Source organism: Phocoena phocoena, chromosome 6 (genome assembly GCF_963924675.1).
Source record: "Phocoena phocoena chromosome 6, mPhoPho1.1, whole genome shotgun sequence".
Classification (NCBI taxonomy): Eukaryota; Metazoa; Chordata; class Mammalia; order Artiodactyla; family Phocoenidae; genus Phocoena; species Phocoena phocoena.
In genome coordinates this window covers 79,118,165-79,135,526 of record NC_089224.1, presented here as the reverse complement: position 1 = coordinate 79,135,526, position 17,362 = coordinate 79,118,165, and the positions used below count along the sequence as shown (strand labels likewise).

The 17,362-nt window shown below is 39.0% G+C and overlaps 1 protein-coding gene across 1 annotated transcript in view; it reads right to left on the bottom strand.

Annotated features, from left to right (window-relative positions):
• RECK (reversion inducing cysteine rich protein with kazal motifs) overlaps window positions 1-17,362 on the bottom strand; it is a 71,776-nt gene that overhangs the window by 5,215 nt on the left and 49,199 nt on the right. Inside the window, exons 11-17 of the mRNA XM_065878761.1 lie at window positions 16,667-16,879; window positions 14,833-14,969; window positions 11,308-11,448; window positions 9,967-10,155; window positions 8,332-8,454; window positions 6,147-6,318; window positions 331-523 (exon numbers count right to left, since the gene is read on the bottom strand). Coding sequence (XP_065734833.1) covers window positions 331-523; window positions 6,147-6,318; window positions 8,332-8,454; window positions 9,967-10,155; window positions 11,308-11,448; window positions 14,833-14,969; window positions 16,667-16,879 — 1,168 coding nt within the window. The remainder of the gene's footprint in view (window positions 1-330; window positions 524-6,146; window positions 6,319-8,331; window positions 8,455-9,966; window positions 10,156-11,307; window positions 11,449-14,832; window positions 14,970-16,666; window positions 16,880-17,362) is intronic.

Genomic DNA, 17,362 nt, shown 5'->3' with positions numbered 1-17,362 from the left:
CACAGAACTAGGGGAAGTGAAGATGCTGCTGACCAGTGCCAGGGGTGTGAGACTTTAAATTCTTTTCCTAATGGTTGGCGGCAAGAAGCCTCCCTCTTCTTGCTCTGTACACTAGATGTGCAAAGGTTCACACATGAGCAAGGGGGCCCTCCAGTGTTAGGAGGAAAAGCCAGCCTCGGGATGGCTCATTTTTAGTGGAGGACTGAGCGCTCTAGATTTGACGGGATCCACAGCAGACCCTGAAGGGGTCTCACTGCTGATTCATGTGTAAAAGATCATAAGCTGATTTCATGCTCAGTGTACTTGGGTTTGTCAGGTAAACAGTGGTACCTGGCATGGGCCTTTGTATAAGAGGCTCTTCCCCCTCTGGTACAAAGTGCAGAGATTGCTGTGCTCCATGTGGTTTGTATCACAAACAGGATCTCGGACCTGGTCACAGGTGAGCTGTCTTGGCAAACACTCATATTGGCTACATCCAAATTTATCAAAAGTTGTCAGGCAGACTTGTGGTTTGGGTATGCATCTGAAAAACACAAACGCAGCACCATGAGCCAGTGTCGTAAGGGACCATGGTGGGGCCGGCAAAGCACTGACGGGGCACAGGAGGCTGAGGAGAAAGTAAGAGAGCAATCAGAAACAGTCCCTGTGCCCAAGAGCTTATGGAGAGTGGGGAGTCGAGTGTGCATGTAAAGCAGGCTATCAGGTAGAAAATCACACACCAAGTGATCGTGGGAATGAGTCATTCTGATTGGGGAGCCTGGAGAAAGCACCAGGAGGAGGTAGAACCAGGAGGATGAAGGCCTGCCAGGCTGAGGGAGCAGCAGAGCAAAGGTGTGATGCCTGAAACCCTGTGGTGCTGGGGGAGAGGGCAGGGGACCCCGAGAGCAGGAGCAAAGTATGCTTGGGGTGGAAGAGGCATGATATGAAGCCATCAAATGGGCTGGGGCCCAATGCTGGAGGCCTTCTCGTTAATAATAAATGGAGCATTTTCAGAGGCTTAATTATCAGCTTGGCTAATATGAGTCTATCTTAAGAGAAGGCTTCACAGTATGCGCTGAAAATTTCAGGTTTCTGTGCTTACAAGGCTGAGGACCTGATGCTGGCTGGTAGTGAATCACTGAGAGAATGCCACCCCCGAAGGTGGGTTTTCCTAGTAATACCTGAACCTTGCTCCGTTCTCAATACCCCCTCCCTCATTTCTATAAAGGGTATTTATAATTTTCTATAACAAGATAAGACCTACGAAAATGTTTAGCTTTTACTGGGTATTTGAAATAATAAGATACACAAATATTAGTCTATAAAGTAAAAGGAGAAGAATATATTAGCTAGCATCATATAATTTCAAAGGAAATTACTTCTATTCTTTTTAGAGATAAGCTTCCTGCACTGAAATCATCACCACCACCATCACTACTACTAACGTGGTTGCCTCTTCTGATGGGATTTAAAATTAGGATGCACGTAAAGAGAAATTAAGAAAACAATCCCATTTACAATCACATCAAAAAGAATAAAATATTTAGGAATAAATTTAACTAAGGAAGTAAAAGACCTGTACTTGGAAAACTAATAAGACACTGATGAAATAAACTGAAGATGACACATAAAGATGGAAAGATATGCCATGCTTATGGATTAGAAAAACTAATATTGTTAAAATGGCCATGTTACTCAAGGCAATCTACAGATTCAATGCAATCCCTATAACAATACCAATAGCATTTTTCATGGACCTAGAACAAACATTTCTAAAATCTGTAAGGAAACACAAAAGATCCTGAATAGCCAAAACAATCTTGAGAAAGAAAAACATAGCTGGAGGTATCACTCTCCCTGATTTCAAACTATATTACACAGTCATCAAAACAGTATGGTACTGCACAAAAACAGACACATAGATCAATGGAACAGAATAGAAAGTCCAGGAAGAAACCCATTCTTATATGGGCAATTAATCTATGAAAAAGGAGGCAAGAATACACAATGGGGAAAAGACAGCCTCTTTAATAAATGGTGTTGGGAAAACTGGACAACTACATGTAAAAGAATCAAATTGGACTACTTTCTCACACCATACACAAAAATAAATTCAAAATGGATTGAAGACTTAAATGTAAAACCCGAAACCATAAAACTTCTAGAAGAAAACATAGGCAGTATGCTCTTTGATATTAGTCTTAGTAATATTTTTTAGATATGTCTCCTCAGGCAAGGGAAACAAAAGCAAAAATAAACAAATGTGACTACATCAAACTAAAAAGCTCTTGCACAGCAGAGAAAACCATCAACAAAATCAAAAGGCCGCCTACTGAATGGGAGAAGATATTTGCAAACGATATATCTGATAAGGGGTTAATTAATATCCTAAATATACAAAGAACTCATACAACTCAACATCAAAAAAAAACAAACACCCAAGCAAAAAATGGGCCAAGGATCTGAATAGACATTTTCCCAAGAAGACGTAAAGATGGCCAACAGGCACATGAAAAGATGCTCAACATCACTAATCATCAGGGAAATTCAAGTCAAACCACAATGAAATATCATCTCACACCTGTCAGAATGGCTACTATCCAAAAGACAACAAATAAGTCTTGGTGAGGATGTAGAGAAAGGGAAACTTTGTGTGTGTGCGAGCACTCACACACACACACACACACACACACACACACGCACACACAGGAATACTACTCAGCCATAAAAAAGAATGAAATCTTGTGACAACACGGATGGACCTAGAGGGTATTATGCTAAGTGAAATAAGTCAGACAGAGAAAGACAAATACTGTATGATTTCACTTATATGTGGAACCTAAAAAACAAAACAAATGAACAAACATAATGAAAGAAACAGAGTCATAGATACAGAGAACCAACGGGTGGTTGCCAGAGGGAGGAGAGTGGGGAGAGGAGAGAAATTGGTGTGGGAGATTAAGAGGTACAAACTTTCAGTTGCACAATAAAGGAATCACAGGTATTAAATGTACAGTATGGGGAATATAGTTGATAACTACGTACAATAATATCCTTGTATGATGGAAGACAGTAACTAAACTATTATTTCAAAATGTATGGAAATACTGAGTCACTATGTTGTATACCAGGAACTAACACAGAGTTGTAGGTCAATTATACTTCAAAACTAACAAACAAACTCATAGAAAAAGATCAGATTTGTGGTTACCAGAGGCAAAGGGTGAGGCGAGGGAGAATTAGATGAAGGTAGTCAAAAGATACAAACTTCTAGTTATAATATAGAGATGTAATGTACAACATGATAAATGTAATTAACACTGCTGAATGCTATATATGAAAGTTAACAGAATAAATCTTGAGAGTTCTTAGCACAAGGAAAAAAACTTTTTTCTATTTCTTTAATTTTGTATCTATATAAGATGATGAATATTCACTAAACGTATTGTAATCATTTCATGATGCATGTAAGTCAAATAATTGTGCTATACACCTTAAACTTATATAGTGCTATATGTCAATTCTATCTCAATAAAACTAGAAGAAAGAAATTAGAATGCATGTAGTAATAATTTTACAGAAATTTAAGACATTTGAAGAGAAATAATGAAAAAGAAGAACATTTAGAACTTCACTATCTATTAACATTGAAGGAATGAGAACAAAGAATATCAGGAGAAATTTGGTAATTTTGGAAGGAAAAACATTACCAATATGAATGTACAGAAATAAGAGGATCAATAGGAAAGGCTGAGACTCTGGGGGGTAAATTAAAATAAACACGATCAGGGCAGGGACTTTGTCTTGATTACTATTGCGTCCTAGTGTTTAGAAAGATGCCTGGTATATCAGTAGATACTTGATGAATGACTATAACTTTATTTATTTATTTATTCTCAACTTTTTGTTTTTTAAACAATTAGTTTTTGAACAGATAATACAAGCCCATGTAGAAAGTGAAAAGACACAAAATCATATACAGTGAAAAGTAAATCTCCTTCCTACTCCTTGTGTCCCAGCCACCTAATTCCTTTCCCCAGAGGCAACCATTATTATCAATTTCTTATTTATTCTTCCAGAGATACTTTATATAAGAATAAGCATTTATATATGCTGACTCAAAAAGTATGTGCACTTAAAATTTTGGTAGCCTTGGACAAATTGCCCTCCAAAGAGGATGTACCAATCTTCACCCCAAAATCCTCTTGTATGGGACTGCCTACTTCCCTACATTTTGTTATCAAACTTTTTACCTTTACCAATCTGGTAGACAGAAAATGGTACACAATTGTAGTTTTACCTTAATTTACATTTCTCTTAATATGAGAAAGGTTAAGCATTGTGGTAGATTGGCTAGATGATCATTCATCAAATTCATTTAATTTTCTTCCTGGGCATACATCTAGACTACATTTCCCAGTCTCCCTGGCAGTAGTTCTGGCCAAATGACTAAGTTCTAGACAATGGAGTGTGGCTGGAAGTAGAGATGAATTTTTAACCTGGCCTATAAAAGCTTCTCAAGAGCAACCTCCATCATCTCCCTTCTCTTGTCTGCTGGACAGAGGAGGACTAGAGGCTGTAGGAGCAGAGTTGCTAGATGGAAGGATCCTAAGTCTCTGAATCACATGTAGAAAGCCACCTGCTGAACACCCAAATGGACTGTATTTGAACTTCTACTATGTTAAAGCACTGATATTTTGTATACAGTAGCTAGAGTTACTCCCCGCCAGCTAATATAAGCATCTTTTCAAGTGTTTAAGAACCATCTGTACTTCTTCTCCTATGTTTACATCCTTGGTCCATTTTCTATTGGTTATTGATCTTTGCCCATTTTTATACTAGGTTGTTCATCTTTTTCATATTGATTGGTAGGGGTTCTTTATATTGTAAGGACATCAGCCCTTTCTCTGAGATTCTTCTCAGTTTGTCATTTGTTTGTTACCATGCAGAAAATTTTCATTTTCATGTAGCTGCATTTTTCAAACTTTTCTTTTATATTGATTTTGTATTATACCCAGCCAGCCCTTTCCACTTTGAGATTTTATTGTTTTATTATAAAAGCAAGCCAACCTTATTCAGAAAGGTTAGCAAATAGAGGGAAACAAACAAATACCAAAGCAACCCTCAATTCTACCTCCCAACACAACTATATTATCCTTTTGACTTATTTCTTTATCATGTTTCTTTATGTATAGCACCCTGTCTTCTTTCCATAGCAATTCCCTGGGCTTAGTTTTCATGATGTAAACTTTGCTAGATGGGTGACCAACTCTCTTTGCTAAAAGAGAATTTAAACTTGTTAAAATAAATTTAACACATGAGAAAATCTTTCCTTCCCTTCACGCTGCACCAGGATTTTCAGGATGGAGAAGCAGTTGCTTGCTCTCCACAAAACCTTCATAAGGCAAAGACTGTGGCACCGGGACATGTCCTGCTCAGCTCTCTGAGGTAGTCAGTGAAAACTCCAGTTCTAGAAGCTTGAAACCTAAGTGGATCATCAGGACCCTCATCCTGCAGCCACCACAGACAGAAATCCATCATTAAGGCAAGGTCAACTGCACTCTGAGCTCCTGAGGAAAATGCAGAGAAAGGAGCCCCTAAACAACTTCATAAAATACTGAAGTTACACTTCCAGAGATTTCTCATGTCCCATCCCTACAATGGAGGTAGGTTTTAAGTAGAATGTTTCCTATTGCCATCAGGCATAAGTAGCTAGTAAAAAGAATGCATCTGCTTCTCTTGTCTCAACTGCCACCTCTCCTTGCCTCACACTTTGTTCCAGTCTTACAAAACTGCTCTAGCTCCCGGCATACACCACGCTCTCTCCTCGTTTCCAGCAGCCAAGAGCTTTGCTCCTGTTACTCTCTCTGCCTTCACCAGCACCACCTTTCCTTCACCGTAAACCTTGCTGTCAGTCTCCTCCTCGTTTTTCCAGCCGACTGTCACATGCTCTAGAGGATTTCCCAGGTTCCCCCAGGCTGTGTAAACTGCTCAACTTCTGGGCCCCCAATCAAAGCATGTTACCAAGCAGCTTTACCTGGATCTTTCCCTCTAGACTCCAACTTTTCAGGGCAGAGACCACCTTAGTTCATCTTTGTATTTTCACTGTCTGGTATAGAGTAAGTGGTGACCTTCAGTTGAAAAAGATAAGGAGGCATTTGACTTACCTTTGGTTTTTGGGGCAGGGGTTAGGAGTACATGGATCCTTTGAGATGCATGATCCAAACTCAAACTGATGGTCTTGGAGGCCCACACAGCGAGCAATGCAGGCACTGGGGTAAGTGCGTCCATTCTGCCCACACACAGGGACAAACTGATCTGCACAGTTACAGGGCAGACCTGAAGGGAAGAGAGTGCCTCAACAATGTGCATTTGTACGGTCCCCTTCCCCTCACGTTTCCTAATTAAGGCAAACCACTAACAAGCACGCAGAGGTCTCAGGTTAAAATACAATTTTAATAAGTCAGAAAAAAAATTCTTCCAATCTCTGACAGTGTTTTTAAAGGTGGCAAGGTTCTGAAAAGCCATTTGTCTGCATAATGACTTTCCTTTGTTCCATTTATTGCCAGCTAATTGAGGGCCTCCAGATCTTGATTCCAGGGGTAGAGACGAACAGAGCTATGGGTAGGAAAAGTAAAGAATGTTTCTCCCAATCTGGTATATAAAATATGAAATTTAGATGTTTGATTCTGGCTTAGGGGATTTCTAGAATGTTAAAGGATAATATCAAAACCAAGACAAATAATGAAGGTTGTAAATGCCTCACATAGGTTCCTTCCATCTCCTTAGGGAGGGGGAAGAACAAGAAGGTAGTAACTTGAGAAATTATTGTAACTTGAGACTTAAGAATTTTCATGAACATCTCCTTCTGAGTCCTGTGTGGACTGGGGCACTCTCTGAGTCCCCCAAAATGTGGTATACTTTGTGGCCAGTAAAATCTCCTTAGAGTCTACTAGCTAAATAGTCATTAATGTAATTTATCCCAGGACACGAGGGGCTACACACTACAGGGAAAAAGCATCCTTCTAGTTGTAAAGTTCAACTTCCCAAAACACTTAGATGTAAGTAAATAAATAAAAGTCTTCCGTGTACGTCTTTAGTTCATTTTTCATCCCCACATCATTTTAACTGTTTCTCTAAGCAGAATGAATTGTCCTCATCAGACCAAGCAGACAAAGGATAAAAATAAAGGACAACAACAACAGAAGAATAAAGCAGCAAAGGCTGGTACTCATTAGGGTGGATAGAGGATGGGGTGGAGCTAGTCCTGCCTCTACTTCCTCATCAGTCTGCCGTTCACTTCTTATTTCTGATCTCCTTTTTATTTCCAATGGGCTGGAGATACAAGGTTGGTAAAACCCTATTCTGTTCTCTTCCTACCCCACTCCATGTGTAATACCAACTCCATGGAAGGAGAATCAAGCTGCTGGTGCAGCAGCAAGAAATGGAGTAAGGGCAGCTACCTGGTTCCTCTTCACCCAGAACCAAAGGTATTTCAGATTTGGGAAAAAGCAGGTACCAGCAGATGCCAGCCCCTGTGCTGTTGCTGTTGACAACCGTAGCTTCTTCTCAAGAAAAGAGCATCCCATCGAGCTAGGTTTTTCACTTATTGCAGCTGGTGTGAGCATAATACCAGCAGCATAAAGCAAAGGAAAGTCAAGAAAGTCGTATTCTTGACCGATTGTTCACAAAAATTCTTAAGTTTCAAAATTACAATAATTTCCTGAGTTACTTTCCTGTTTTTCCCCATCCCTACGGAGATATGAATGGAAGGAATCTATGTAAGGCATTTACAACCTTTGTCTTTGTCTTGCTTTTGTTATCACCCTTCAACATTCCAGAAATCTCCCAAGTGAGACTTGATACATCTAACTTCTAGATTTTATATAGTAGATTGGGAGAAACACTCTTTATTTTTTCTACCTATAGCTTTGTTTATAGGGGTCCCTACCTATATGAATTCAGTAAGACAAAGTAGGACAAGAAAGAAGGTGGTAATAAAAACATTAAAACAGAAGCAAATTTAGAAAATACATGGACACTTTAGACCATAATGATAGGGATAAATGGGTATTTTAGCAAGTAGAAAAATTACATTTAACTAAAACCATCCCAATCACTGGCCCTGCTCTTTTTGACTCATGGAACTCTAAAAGGACCCTAAGAAACCACTTAGTTTAATGCCTTCAATTTATAGAGGAGGCAACAGATCCAGAGAGGAAAGTACCTTGCTCTCAGGTTATGTATTAATTTTACTGTGAAAATTTGCAGTTAAGGCAAGACCAGAGAAGCGGCCTTGAAGGGAACATGAGTACAAAGGGATGAGGGCAGCTTCTGGGTGACCATGGTTACCTGTGAAGGTACGACGGTCATCTTCTGAGCTGTGCTCACTGAGACACAGGCGGGTAGAACACACCAAATTACCAGCAAAACAAGAACAGATATTGCAGTCAATATTAAAGGAAGTTCCATGACCTGAGAGAAAGAGAAATAAAATGTTGATCTATGTAATGCATTTATAAATAAATCATAAATTTAAAAATTTAATAGTTTAAAGAGCTTTAAAATAGAAATTCTTGAAAGATGACTTCTGAGTACACAAACTAGGGAGTTAAATTTGTAATACTTATAGATTTGTATTTACCTCCCACCATACCCCTCCAAACCCCTAATGTGCTCATCTCACCAGACTGCTCCTTATTCTCTGAGAATGTTCCTGGCTACCTCTTTTGCCTCAAGTGCTCGTTCCTTTCCTCCTTCTGGAACTTTACTCATCTTTCCAGGACCAGTCCTGATGCCATCTTTGGGTTGAAGACTCTCCTGATGCCCTGGCAGAAATGACTAGCTCCTTAAAGTACATACATTTGGTCTGCTCCTTTTTATGGCTCAAATTCTCTCCCATCTTAGCATGCAAAGCATGACCTCAATCCCTCATCCCAGTTTCAGCCCCACAAGGCACTAGTATGTTCTTTTGTAGAGAATAGGCATTTAATCAATGAAAGCTTATGGAAGGAATGAACTTGTCTATCTTCAGATGTTTTCTGTGATTCAAGGTACATACATTACATTTTAGAATATGGACTAAGCAATGAATACCTGACTTGCTGGTCTAAGCAGAAATTTGCAAGCCCTTTTTAGCCAAGAGTACTCTTCTTAAAATAAAATCTCACCCAGAAGAGTAAAGCAAGAGGCATATGAAAGCTGAACTACTCTGGTTGATGGGTAGGGGGATGGACATAGAGGTAAGGGCAGCAGAATGAGCACGTGTAGTGGGGAACACATTCTCATAAGTGGTCTTTTTTCACAATTTTTGAGGTTATATATTCATATGAACAGTTATTAGGGCTATAAGCAAAAGATGGTTAAGGAAACAGTGAGAAAGCAAGACTCTCAGACTTTTAGAGAAGGCGATAAAGCAGGGCACCTTTTAATGTGCTCTCTCGCAACCACGAATCAACAGTGTAGTTTCCATCCCCCAGTTTGCTTTGCATAACGTCAAACTCTGAGTTTTACTTCTGGGAAAGGGGCAGAGGGGAGAGAGACTGTTGAGGAAGGGGTGGGGAGGGGTAGACCTGTGTCCTTGCCTGTGGAGGGCAAGGGCTTTGGAGTCGAATAGGCCTGGGACTGAATTCTGCTTTGGTCATTTACTAGGTGGGTGACCTCTCTTACCATCAGCTTCTTTACAATAGCACCCGTATCAAAGAGCAACTGGGAGGATTTAAGGATATAACACAGGCCAAGACTTAGCATAGTGCTTGGCACACAGTTAAGAGTTCAAGTGTTAGTTATTATTAGCTATTAGTTCCTTCTTGATGAGGCTTCTAAGAGGGTTCCTTAGAAGTCCTCATGTTCTGTATAGTTGAAAAATACTTCCCTGGAATATTTGCTTTGTAGACTTTACTTTCTGGTGAGAACCCATCCAATATTCTCCCTACAAAATTAATATAACTAATCTCATGTTAAAAACAAAAACAGTTCAAGACTCACTTTTTCTTTTTCCTCCAACAATACAGGACTTCTGAAGGTCTATACAGTGCATCTCTATACAGTTTTCTAAGAGTCCACTTTGCCCACATGAGCAAATTTTATAACAACCAACTTCCCCTGCAGATGATGGCACTTGGATCAGTGTCCCCTGACGGACAATAAAATCAGATGCTTCTCCCAATTTGCAACCTGTATAGACAAAATTAGCTGAGAGAGTTGGTATTGTTCTCTGATATTGTTTTATGACATTAGATACACTTCACACAAGTCTTATAGGTACTGTGTGGCCACTAAAGATTATGTAATAGAACTTTCACTAAACTAAGGAACTGCTTTGGTTCACTGGCCAAAAACATATCCTCTCAAAAATTCCATGTTCCGTGAGATGGTGGTGATTAAAGGACATGTACCTCAAAGTTAGCAATAGTTCTGTACAAAAATGCTATAAGATATGTAGTTTTTTATTTCTTTAGGCTTATCAAATGTATGTTAAAATCACAGATATTTTTAAAATGGAGTATGCCGACTGACTAGTTTTAGAATAATCTTGGTCAGAAAACTTTTAGTGATGGAATACAAGTACATCTTAAATTCAAAGAAAAGTTGAATACTTGATTGGACTTAAGGAAAATCCATTTGTTTCCAAATTTAACAAGATTTATTATGATGCTATAGCTGATATATTATAGCATTACACAAATATTATACATGGTCTTTTGAGACATCATGCTTATTTAATCTTTTGTTCCTTTTTACTTCATACATGTTTAAAAATGTTGATTCTAACATGATAAAGAAACATTTTCAATTGGGAAAGAGACAAAAGAAAGCAACTATATTCTAAAGGGACCCACAGAGAGATAAAGACCATAAAAATTCTATGGGATAAAAAATTTTTCAGCCTTAAAATCATGTGCATTTCAGCACAACATTAAATTTATGAAGATAATTACACATCCGATTGAGAATGCTATTTCTCCATGTTTTAAAGGAGAGAAAAGAAAAAACACGAACAATGTGCAGTACATCTTCTCAAACATTACAGCATAGAAGACAAAGTACAAAAAGCTGGCCCAAGGGTCTTTCTTCTTTTGTTGTCAAGAACCCTATGACTCGTTATGAGAGTCTGGTTTTGGATTGAAATTAGGTTACAATCAAAATGACTATTGAAAATTACATTTGTCTTTGTCTGCTTACATAAATAATACATGTTGGAAAAACCTTGAACATTATAGAAAAACATAATTTAGAAAATAATCTCATTCCAAAGATAACTCCTATGAAGAAACAGCAGAGGCACGTACTCATACCCACCCCACACCCCACCCATCTACCTCTTACCTTGAACACAAGAGTATGGAAGGCAGGGATCACCAGATGGACACCCTTTCCGGTTTACCTCACAGAGCTCATTAGCGGGGCAAGGATTTGGGTTACAGGGATGAGTCACTTCTTCTACAATGTTACCCAAAGTACTTGGTCCTGAAAAAACAAAAACAGATCAGTTTAACCAACCCAAAAGAGTAACAGAGGTCTGTAAATTGTCTGAGTTAATGACATCTGGAACAAATGGACAGCTCATGAGGACTGATTCTAGTAAGCTATTAAAATACTCAGATTCCTTGATCATTTGTGCATTTAGTATAAACATACATTCATTCATTTGTTATAAATAAATGTTATTGGGTGCCTACAATACACCTGGCAAGGTTCTAGGTACTGGAGATACAGTAGTGAACAAAATAGACAAATCTCTAACATAGAGTTTACATTCTGATCAGGAAATAGACAATAAATAGACACTGTGTGTGTGTGTGTGTGTGTGTATGTGTGTGTGTGTGTGTGTATATGTAAATAAAAAGTCAGATAACAATAAATAATAAGCAGTGTAAGGGGATGGAAAGTAACAGGTATATTTTGAATAAGGTAGTCAAATAGCTTATGTCTAAGAGGGATAATTTAGCACATTTCACCATAAATGATGATAATTTATTATGGTAAGATGGACCCTATACCATGATTATATTTCTCGTTAAACAATGACCAAGGAAGAATCTCATTTAATATACAGTCATCCCTCAGTATCTGTGGGGGATTGGTTCCAGGACCTCCATGGATACCAAAAACTGAGGATGCTCAAGTCCTTTATATAAAATGGCATACAGGGGCTTCCCTGGTGGTGCAGTGGTTGAGAGTCCGCCTGCCGATGCAGGGCACGTGGGTTCGTGTCCTGGTCTGGGAGGATCCCACATGCCGTGGAGCGGCTGGGCCCGTGAGCCATGGCCGCTGAGCCTGCGTGTCCGGAGCCTGTGCTCCGCAAAGGGAGAGGCCACAACAGTGAGAGGCCCGCGTACCGCAAAATAAATAAATAAAACCATAAAAAAAAAAAAAAGCATACATAGTATTTGCATATAACCTAAGTACTCTCTCCTGTATAGTTTAAATCATCTCTATACATAGTATTTGCATATAACCTAAGTACTCTCTCCTGTATAGTTTAAATCATCTCTAGATTATTTATTTATTTTAATTTAATTAATTAATTAATTAATTTTTGTTTGTGTTGGGTCTTCATTGCTGTGCGCGGGCTTTCTCTAGTTGCGGCGAGCGGGGCTACTCTTTGTTGTGGTGCGCGGGCTTCTCATTGCGGTGGCTTCTCTTTTTTTTTTGCTGTACGCGTGCCTCTCACTGTTATGGCCTCTCCCGTTGCGGAGCACAGGCTCCAGATGCGCAGGCTCAGCGGCCGTGGTTCACGGGCCTAGCCGCTCCACGGCATGTGGGATCTTCCCGGACGGGGGCACGAACCCGTGTCCCCTGCATCGGCAGGCGGACTCTCAACCACTGCGCCACCAGGGAAGCCCGCAGTGGCTTCTCTTGCTGTGGAGCACGGGCTCTAGGCACATGGGCTTCAGCAGTTGTGGCTCGCGGGCTCTAGGGTGTGCAGGCTCAGTAGTTGTGGTGCACAGGCTTAGTTGCTCCATGGCATGTGGGATCTTCCTGGACCAGGGCTCAAACCTGTGATCCTTGCATTGGCAGGCAGATTCTTAACCACTGTGCCACCAGGGAAGTCTATCTCTAGATTATTTATAATACCTAATACCATGTAAATAGTTGTAAATAAAATGTAAATGCTATGTAAATGGTTGCCAGGTGTACAACAAATTCAAGTTTTGCCTTTTGGAACCTTCTGGAATTTTTCTTTTCCGAATATTTTCAATCAGCAAATGCGGAACCTGTGGATATGCAGGGCCAACTATATGTGTGATATTTAAAGAGAGTATTGAAATTTAAACAAAAGCATTTCTTTAAGTTTCCTCCCACTGAAAAAGTTTCCTTCTACACATATATTTGACTGCTCTAATAGCATCCAGGATTGTGAATACATTCATTTTGCCTACTTGATTTTAGGCCAGACTCACCCTCTAAGGCTAATAGAGGTAGAGCGCTCTTGGAGTTTATCTCATCCAGCCCAATCATTTTATAAATAGGGAAGCTGAGACTCAAAGAAGTGATCTGCCTATGATTCTAGTCTAATGCTCTCTTTTTTTCTATACTGGTCACTAAGGCTAAGGGACACAGTTTGTTTGTCTTGAGAAAATATAGCAGACATTTTCTGCTATATATAGCAGGATGGCAATGGGCCCATGGATAAAAACATCTCTCCCAGTTTCCCTTACAATTAGGGGTGGTTTTCCCTTACACTAGGATATGGTGGCTAGAATTACAGTAGTCATGTTGTGACGATAAATACATGAAGTAACCTTGATGATGGAAGCCAAGCACTAAGGACGGTGGAGAAAGAAAAAGGAGGCTAGGTTCCTGATGATGGAGCCACTGTAACAACCCTGGACTATTTACTTCTGGGCTTTCTTTTGCTTCTATCTGCTCTGTTAGTTGCAGTTGAACTTAATCCTCTCTAACACAGGAAAACAAAGCTAGCAGGAGCTGAACTCACTGCTTTTCCAGCTAGCTCATGGCACTAATGCCCCCTGGTGGCAGCCTAAACACCTCCCTTACCCTAACTACATGGTGTGTATGAGTTCTACTTGTTAATCCCTGGTTTCCACCACACATAGATAGTCACCTCCTGCCAGGAAGCTTAGCTCCAGAATCCCTCAAGAAGATACCAACTTATTCTTCTAGCTCTTGGCAGGAGTATTTGGCACAGAAAAATTCCATTTTTCATGAACTAACCCAGACCATCATTCCTTACCCCCTATTTGGTGGATAAGTCCAAGCCAACACCTGGCTCAGGTCCACTGATATTCCGACGACAGAAAGCTGAAGAATCCCTAAGGGAAATTCCACTTCTTGGTCAAATCATGGCAAGGAGACGGCAATGATAAAGAGCTGGTTATCTGAGTATGCTGGCCCCTGATTCACCACTTAGAATTCCTGATTGATAACAGTTCACTACCTCCTCAGACTGATATATATTTGCTTCTCTGTACATATTTTAAGATGGGGGGACTGACATATACACACTACTATATATAAAATAGATAACTAATAAGGACCTACTGTATAGCACAGGGAACTCTACTCAATACTCTGTAATGTCCTATATGGGAAAAGAATCTAAAAAAGAGTGTACATATGTATATGTATAACTGATTCACTTTGCTGTACACCTGAAACTAACATAACGTTGTAAATCACCTAGACTCCAATAAAAATTAAAAAAAGAAAAGAGAGAAAGATGACAATTCTTTCCTGAGCCGAAGAGGCCAAGCAAATAAGAGTCTGCAGTTGAGGTAGTATCATTAAAGCACATGTTCTCAACAGAATGATACTCATCCAAAGCAAACATCAAGGGCAGAGACAGAAGGGAGAAGCCTTTGAAATTAAAGAAACCGAAGTACTTACTGAGATATGTATCCAAAGGTATACAGTTCTCCAGGTCATCTGTAGGTGACAGAAGCTCACAAATACTTTCAGCTGTGTGGTCTTCAGGGAATTTGTTCTGGTCCCCACATTTCTTCAGAATCTCCACACAATCTGATCTTGAAAAGGAAAACACACACAAATTTAGGGTTTGAGGAACTGCCTCACGTTGTCTAGCCAGTATCAATTGTTTCAGTTTTCATAACTCAACAATGTTTCACACTTTATAGGTGTAAGTATGACAAAAGAGAATAGGAGTGATAGCAGACCTTATTAGGTTGAGGAGTAAGTAATGTATTACCATATCAAAGCATGCCTAACTTTCTCCGACCTGGGATCAAATTTTACACTCATACTTACTGTTACTACTTACTGTTACTACCATCCGTGTGGCTGTTCACTGTCTTTGAAAGGAAATGAACCTAGGCTAATCTGATTTGCTCTTTGCAAAATCATACATTGTCTCAGGACCTTATGCATGCTTGCTTCTTCCTTTCTTCTTCTATCACTCCCTTCCTGCCATTCTCTTTTTAAAAATCTGCTTTGTTATCAACATTAAGGTGTTTGGCCTATAACAACTGGAAAATCCACTACTTTACAATTTTCTGTCTTCAATAGGGATTTGACATCTATAAAATTTCCGTGCTAAGAGTCTATAAATTTCCCACTTGTTGCCTCTGTCTTGTCACCCAGTAGTTACCCCTCATCTCTCCCCTACTCAGGCCACCCTCAAGTCATGTCAGAGAACAGATCCGGACCTTATTCAAGGTTGAAATAATCTGCAGTCAGTCATCAAGTGCCCAGCAGCACTGAGCCACATACCAACACCTTAAGGGCTGGATATTACCTTGGTTTTGGAAACAAAGATGCTTGAAGAGCAGCTGACACAGATTACTATGTAGTTAATGCTTTTGGTTTCACCCACCATAGCAGCTTTCATCTTTATCTTAGATCCTTTTTTTCTTGTCTTCCTATTTATTTTAAATTTTATTTTTTATTGGAGTATAGTTTTATTTATAATGCTGTGTTAGTTTCAGGTATAGCAAAGTGATTCAGTTATATATATACATATATATATATATATTCTTTTTCTTTATATATATATATATATATATATATATATATATATATATATATGTATTCTTTTTCAGATCTTCTCCCTTATAGGTTATTACAAAATACTGAGTATAGTTCCTTGTGCTATACAGTAGGTCCTTGTACTTTATCCTAGATCTTAAGCAAACCATTCACAAAATGTTTTACGAACAGGCCCTAATGACTATATTTACTAAGTCTTTCACTCATCAAACATTTTTGGAATACCTATTGCATATTAGGATTATGCTAATCCCTGAAGAGGAGAAAAAGAGGAGAGAGGAGATAAGAAAAGAGAGGTACAAAGAAGAATAAACTCCTCAAGGAGAGCAAGGTCTAACAGAATATGAAACAAGTACACAAATTAAAATATACAAATAGAATTGTGCATTGAAGATATGCAATGTTTCTTGAGCTAAGTTCCATAAGAGAAGTACAAATAAAGGTCCACAGAAATTTGTAGTAAGGATAAATTACTATCAGCTGGAAAAATCTGGGAAGATTCCATAGGAATGACTGGTATTTGAGAGGGGCTAAGAAGGACAGGCGGTGGGCGAGTGGAGATGGAAGAGTATTTTCAGCAGAGGAGGAAAAGCATTTAACATGTGGGGGTGATGGGCAAAAGGAAGTGGTGGGAAAGAAAACTAAAGATAGGCTGTGGGTAGAGATCTTGAAAGGTCTGAACCAAAACCAGAGAGTCATTATGATGAAAGAAACTTACTTGCAAATAATACTTCCCCGGGATTTACTATGACAAGGTTTAATCTGCAGTGAACAAGCTATTGCTTTCCACATTTCTGGCTGGCACTTTTTAATGTCAAGAACAGGTATGTTGATAAATGGCATCTTTATGCTTCCTTTCTCCCACAGCTTCATGTCATTCATGGCTCCTTGATCTGACTGAGCATTGCAACTCCTGAAAAGTTCTGTTGGTCTGAAAAGAAAAAAGGCCAGAAGGAATCAAGAGGCAATTACTTTCTACAGAGAAACAATGTGTAAAATCTTGACATGCTAATGCATCAGGAAAATTTGATTTTTTTTAAGGAAGAAAGTACATACAACCTATCAAAGATTGTCAGCTTTGAATATATGAAAATTCAATGTAGACACAGACACTAGCATTAAGACTCTGATTGCAATTTTTCTCTATAATATGGATTTTTGTGAGGCAGTTAAAAACTTTAAAACACTGTGGACAGGACTATCATCTCCAACTATACCATTTCTTTCATTTCACAAAATAAATATTAAAGTCCAAGTTTTAAAAATTGAGGTATTATTTATAAAAATAAAATTTACAGATTTTATGGTTAGTTTGATGCGATTTAACAAACATGTACCTTTACACAGGCATATCTAAATCAATAAAGAAGCATTTCCATCACGTCAGAAAGTTCCTTTGTGTCCCTGTCCAGTC